General features: G+C 37.1%; 1 protein-coding gene across 1 annotated transcript; it reads right to left on the reverse strand.

Annotated features, from left to right (window-relative positions):
- Window positions 1–2,207: 2,207 nt before the first annotated feature.
- LOC149212499 (putative aldo-keto reductase 2) lies at window positions 2,208–4,227 on the reverse strand. The gene is made up of 5 exons (XM_089390617.1): window positions 3,809–4,227; window positions 3,513–3,710; window positions 3,263–3,435; window positions 3,068–3,170; window positions 2,208–2,758 (listed from the first exon to the last, which is right to left on the reverse strand). Exons 1-5 carry the CDS (start codon window positions 4,025–4,027, stop codon window positions 2,411–2,413), a joined length of 1,041 nt encoding a protein of 346 aa, XP_089246743.1. The 5' UTR covers window positions 4,028–4,227; the 3' UTR covers window positions 2,208–2,410.
- Between the last annotated feature and the right edge of the window lie 1,377 nt (window positions 4,228–5,604).

Below are 5,604 nucleotides of genomic sequence, written 5' to 3' on the forward strand. Positions count from 1 at the left end.
TCTGCTTGACTGCTCTCCATTTTCTTTTCAGCTCCTTTTGCCTGCTTCTTGGCTTCTTGTAGTTCGGACTTAAGGGAGGAGACCTCTGCCTTGTACTGTCCAATCTCTTCTACAAGTTTGTTCACTCTTATGTGCCTTTGTTCAAGTTGACTTGACAAGGCGTCTTCCTGCTTTTTTGCTCTGTTCAACTGATTTGTCATAGACATGACTTCTTCATGATGCTTCCTCTTGCTTTCATCAAGTTCCTTCTTAATCTTGGCAAGCTCTTCATCCCTTTCTTTTACTTGAAGCTTGATGAGGTCAAGCTTTTCATTTTCAGCTCCTATGATGGGTTCTTCTTGACTCATTGTCATGGTCAGTGCTCCCTTTGCATGAAGGTCATGCAGTCTCTCCCATATATCCTTTGCTGATGTATATTTTCCAAGATTCTTCTTCACTGAATCGGGGAGACCATCCAAGATAGTCTTTGCTGCTTGTGCATCATACTCCATGGATTCTTTATCCATATTGCTGTCATCAATCACTGACTCCCAGACTTCAATCCCTTCAAACATTAGGAAAGCCCTCATCTTTACTTCCCATACATCAAAGTTTCCATCAAACTTTGGAACTTCAAATAGACTGTAGTCTAATGGATTGCCTTCTAGTTTAGTAGAAAGGGGGGACACATTTTTAACAGGTCTGGAGGCTTTCTTCTTTGACCTTGCCATTCTTATTCTAGGCTTTAAAATCTCTGACTGTGTTTTTAAAATCACTGACTGTTTCTTCAATAACAACACAGAAAATATTCTTGAAAAATACCTTAGATTCTTTCTTGGCTGAGTCTTCACACTGCTGGAGAAGTTGCTGCTGCAAGAAATCTTCCTTCAGCTTCTTTAACACTTCAAAGAGCCTGGACTAGCTCTGATACCATGTTGGAATTTTCTGATAAATCCCATAACAAACAGACAAAAAATCGCACTCTGTTTTTACACAGAAAAACAGAAAAATTCGCTTGCTGGAAACTGTGTTTCAGCAACACAGTTTTTTTTCAGTTGCTGAAACATCTGTTTCAGCAACGGTGTTTCAGCAACAGGAAATTTTGTCAGTTGCTGAAACAGGTGTTTCAGCAACAGGAAATTTTGTCAGTTGCTGAAACAGGTGTTTCAGCAACGGTGTTTCAGCAACGTAATTTTGACGTCAGGTAATTTTTTGAGTTACGATGACAGTATAACAGCAACAGGAAAAATTTAACTTGTATTTATCAAAATAAACTAACTATTACAGATTTGTCTTCCTCATACAGAGGGAATTTCAAAAACTTCTATTGCTGAACATCTACTTCAGAAATTCACTAAGGAACGATTCTGTTCCACACAGATGAACATAAAAAAAAAAACAAATTACATTCAAATTTCTGCACTGCTGTGCATTTCACTCTTCTGAAATTATTCTTCTTCCTCTTCTTCACGCTGCTGCATGCTTTCCTCTGCTCTGTGTGATTCTTCAGCTGCTGCTGCTGCTTCTTCTAACGCTGCTGCTCTCTCTTACTTTTCAGTCCCTGCACTGCTGTGCAAAAGGGCTTCTTTCATGTGAGCTCATGCTGCTGCACATTCTTTCTTCAAAACACAGAAATTACATTCCAGCGCTGCTGCGCTATATTGCTAAACTCTTAACACTGCTGTGTGCTGCGTTTCCATATTCACTAACAGAAAACTATACTCACGCTGCTGCGTGCTCTCCTCTGCTCTCTATCTTTCTCTCTAACCTTAAAAACAGAACTGCTGTGCGGTATTTATATGCTGAAAAATATCTGATTAAAACAATAAACTATTACAAAATATCTTCTAATGTTTATCTCAGAATTTATTGCAGCAAGGCGGTGATGCCTTTATCAAAATCAAGTCGGCTGTCTGCAAGGGAAATCAGCTGAAACTTTAATGCATATTTATGTGCAAAAATATCAAAGGCGATTTGGCTGCACCGAACACCTTTAACATTTACTGCAAATCAAATTCCTGTGCAGCTGTTCATTGTTGCAGTTGGAATTAAATTCCAACAATTTGAAAATGACACAATTTCACTTTTTGGGTGTGTTGTATACTGAAGAAACAGACTGAAATTCAAGATCCAAAATCCATGACAAATGTACTATTTGTTTTTATATTAATACAGAAGCGTTATTTTTTCCTTAAAAAAAAATACATATATAAATGTCAATACTCTGTCTGAATACATTCCAGATTCACACAACGCTGACAATAAGCTTAACTTCAGAAGGGCTTTGCACCATATATATCGATCGCCAACTGAACATGCATATTCATTTGATATATCCGAAGATATACACTTTAAAATAAAGGGTAAAAAAATGATATACGCTATAAACTGACGATTTCGCTTTATTTGCAGAGAACGATGTTAAAAATCATCAAATGGCATCTTTCCATGAAGAGAGAGGGGGTGTTTCTGAATTCACCCATGTGAGATTCATTAAAATAGCCCGACATCGATCTCCAGAGAATCCAGAAGTGGATAGTACATTTTCTATTTCCTTCATTTCATCAGCCGTGATCTTAACAGAAAGGGCACCAATATTTTCGTCTAGATTTTTCACTTTGGTGGTGCCGGGGATCGGTGAAATGTTATTTCCCTGATGGCAAATCCAAGCAAGTGAAAGTTGACCCGGGGAGCATCCCTTCCTGGAAGCTATTCCAGCTATTTTTTCAAACGTCCCCTTATTCTTTTCGAGATTCTCTGGTTGAAACCTTGGCATTGCCTGTCAAAAATATCAGCAATTTATAAAATTAGAATAAGACTTCATTGAAACGATAAAATACATTTTATCAATGCACTGGAATCTTAATGTATGATATCAATAAACTAATAAGTTTTTTGGACAACGAACATTGGAATAAAATGTTCCAGGTCGACTTAATTTTTGGGTTTTAAAATGATGGGCATCAACCACTCTTGGTTTTGTAATTAATGACAAATAATTAAACTTGTCCTTAAGATTATGTAGTAAAAAAAATTAATTACGCATTTATACTCTTTTCTTTTTCTAAATATCCAAATGAAAATATACCTTTCTAACATCATCATTTGTTAAATTGTCAACTGACTTTGCTCCAGAACTAAGGAAACCCCTGCCTAGAGGGCTGTATGGCACAGTTCCAATACCAAGTTCTCTGCAATTACAAACTGAACATGTTAGTTAATGATTCATAATACAAGGATGGTAACAATGTGAAAAACCCTGATTCCAAATACCTGATCATACCTGCAAGTGGGAATAATTTCGTCCTCTACATCCCTATTCCACAAAGACCACTCTATTTGGACTGCTGTTATAGGATGAACAGCATGGGCTCTTCTAATTGTTGAGGCGGAGGCCTCAGAAAGTCCGATGTATTTTATTTTCCCTTCTTCAACTAATTTCTTCAGTTCTCCAATCTGGCACAGAAAAACCATTAGATCAAAACTGTGCATCATTCGAGAACTAAACCGACACCTATCGCAAAAATACATACCGTCACTTCAATGGGGACTTTAGTGTCAATACGATGTTGATAATAAAGATCGATAAAATCCACTTCAAGTCTCTGCAAGCTTGCTTCACAGGCAGCACGAACATATGCAGGATCTCCTCGAACTTGTGGTTTTCCATCGACAAATGTTATCCCAAATTTTGTGGCTAATTGGACTTTCTCCCTAATTCCTCTAATGGCCTGCAAACAACATACGTAGGTGAACATTCTATCATCTTGGGTAAGCTCTAGATAATTGCAATTACAAGAAAAGAGAAAACCCCATACAACAGGCCTACCTTTCCAATGAGGATTTCGTTGGTGAAAGGGCCATAAATGTCCGAAGTATCAAGAAAAGTGACACCTCTGGAGACCGCATGGTGGATAAGGGAAATCATTTCTTGCTCGGGCTTTGGAGGGCCATAGAAGTCCGACATGCCCGCGCAACCTAACCCCAGTGCTGATACTTCTAATCCTTGTGATCCCAAACGCAATCTGCCCACTGGTACTTCCGCCATTACTATGCTTTCTGAAAGCTACCCAATCAATCAGGTAATATAGTGCAACTCCTCCTCATTCGTCCTTAGCCTGCAGATGTAGATGGAGGCAGGCCACTTCATCCATATATAGAGATATCTATATGTACCTGCCTTGTTATGGGTACTTCAAATTTAAGATATTTAAAAAACAATTGATAGTAAGAATGGTGGAAATAGATTCATCGCTATAAAAAAGGAATTTCTATTTTTTTTGGGGTCAATTTAACAGTTGTCTATAACGCGACTTTTTAAAAGTCTTTCCGGTGAAAATCCGGCACCAATTTATTGGAATCACAGGTTTGATTGCTAGTTTCTGCACAATCAAAGCGTCCCAGGGTCTTTCAGGGTGCTGAATCCAAATATGCAGTTAAAAAACCATTTTAACTGCAACAAATCATGATTTAATCTCAATTTCTTCTGCCGGATTCCGTCACCAGAATCTCCAAAAAAATCCCATTATAGACAACTCCATTTAAATTAAACTAGATATAAACAGGACAACGTCAATCCATCACGGCGTTCATCATTCGATGAATTGCGCATATACAATTATCAATTGGCGTTTCCTTTCGGTGACTGCCAAGGCAGGATCCATCATGGAGTTCGTCATCCACTGAAGTGCGTATATAAAATCATTAGATCCATCTTCTGGATATGCGTATAATAATCATTAAATCCATCATGGCGGTGGTCTACCGACGAAGTGCAGAAGTAACCACTAATCTGTTCATTATAAAAATCACTAATGTGGTCTAGGTTCAAATGGTTTATCCAACGCAGTGCATAAATAATCATGAGTCTGTAATTTATATAAATCATCTATCCGGTCTAAGTTCAAAAGGTCTTTTGTGAGTGACTGCTATCATTAATCTGTGCTTTATATAAATTATCTATCCGGTCTAAGTTCAAAAGGTCTTTTGTGAGTGACTGCCATATAGGCTTGGAATTTCAAATCTACTCTGTCTATTTGATGACGTTTTTGCATTTTTCATGCCTTTCATTTGTCCATTTGATGATGTTTTTGCATTTTTCATGCCTTTCATTTTATGTTTTAGGAAAATTTGTGAGTGTCCACCTCTTTTTACCTGGAAAGTCTCTTTCAACTACTCTTGCATCTCAACTTTCATTAATCTCCCTCTCAGAGTACCTTGTTTTTAACCTAAGTTAACATATGTGTTTCGATACCTTGCTCAGATCTAAATAAAATAATCCCAAAATTCTTCATGCTTAGGTTTATACAAGGTTTTTGAATTGTTGTGACATCCAAGTTATTCCATACTTAGGAAGATAAGTTGAGAGAATATCTCAACTATCTCTAACAAACACAATTAAAATTTAATCCTCTAGTAATAACATTAATGTAAGTTAGAGTTCCCATCAGTTATATTTCAAAAGAATTTTCATGACCTCGAATTAAGACCAATAAAACTCTAATAAACAAAGTTATTTTTCATTAAAGTTCATAGTCCTCATAGTTTCCTAGTCAAAGTTCTTCTTGGCCAAGAAGTCTAACAAATATTTTTTGGTCAAATGATGATGAGTGTTCCTATTGGTAA

This window comes from Pinus tabuliformis, chromosome 1_1, assembly GCF_031772625.1.
Source record: "Pinus tabuliformis cultivar Carrire ecotype Pingquan chromosome 1_1, CPIR1, whole genome shotgun sequence".
NCBI classification, from domain to species: Eukaryota; Viridiplantae; Streptophyta; class Pinopsida; order Pinales; family Pinaceae; genus Pinus; species Pinus tabuliformis.

What these genes read in the sequence shown, in the direction of transcription:
- LOC149212499 (XM_089390617.1), bottom strand. Translation starts at nt 4,027, where the DNA reads ATGGCGGAAGTACCAGTGGGCAGATTGCGTTTGGGATCACAAGGATTA. An exon ending in ACGAAATCCTCATTGGAAAG is followed by an intron (nt 3,711 to 3,808) that starts GTAGGCCTGTTG and finishes TGTTGTTTGCAG; the next exon opens with GCCATTAGAGGAATTAGGGA. An exon ending in CAAATGATGATGTTAGAAAG is followed by an intron (nt 2,759 to 3,067) that starts GTATATTTTCAT and finishes TATTTTTGACAG; the next exon opens with GCAATGCCAAGGTTTCAACC.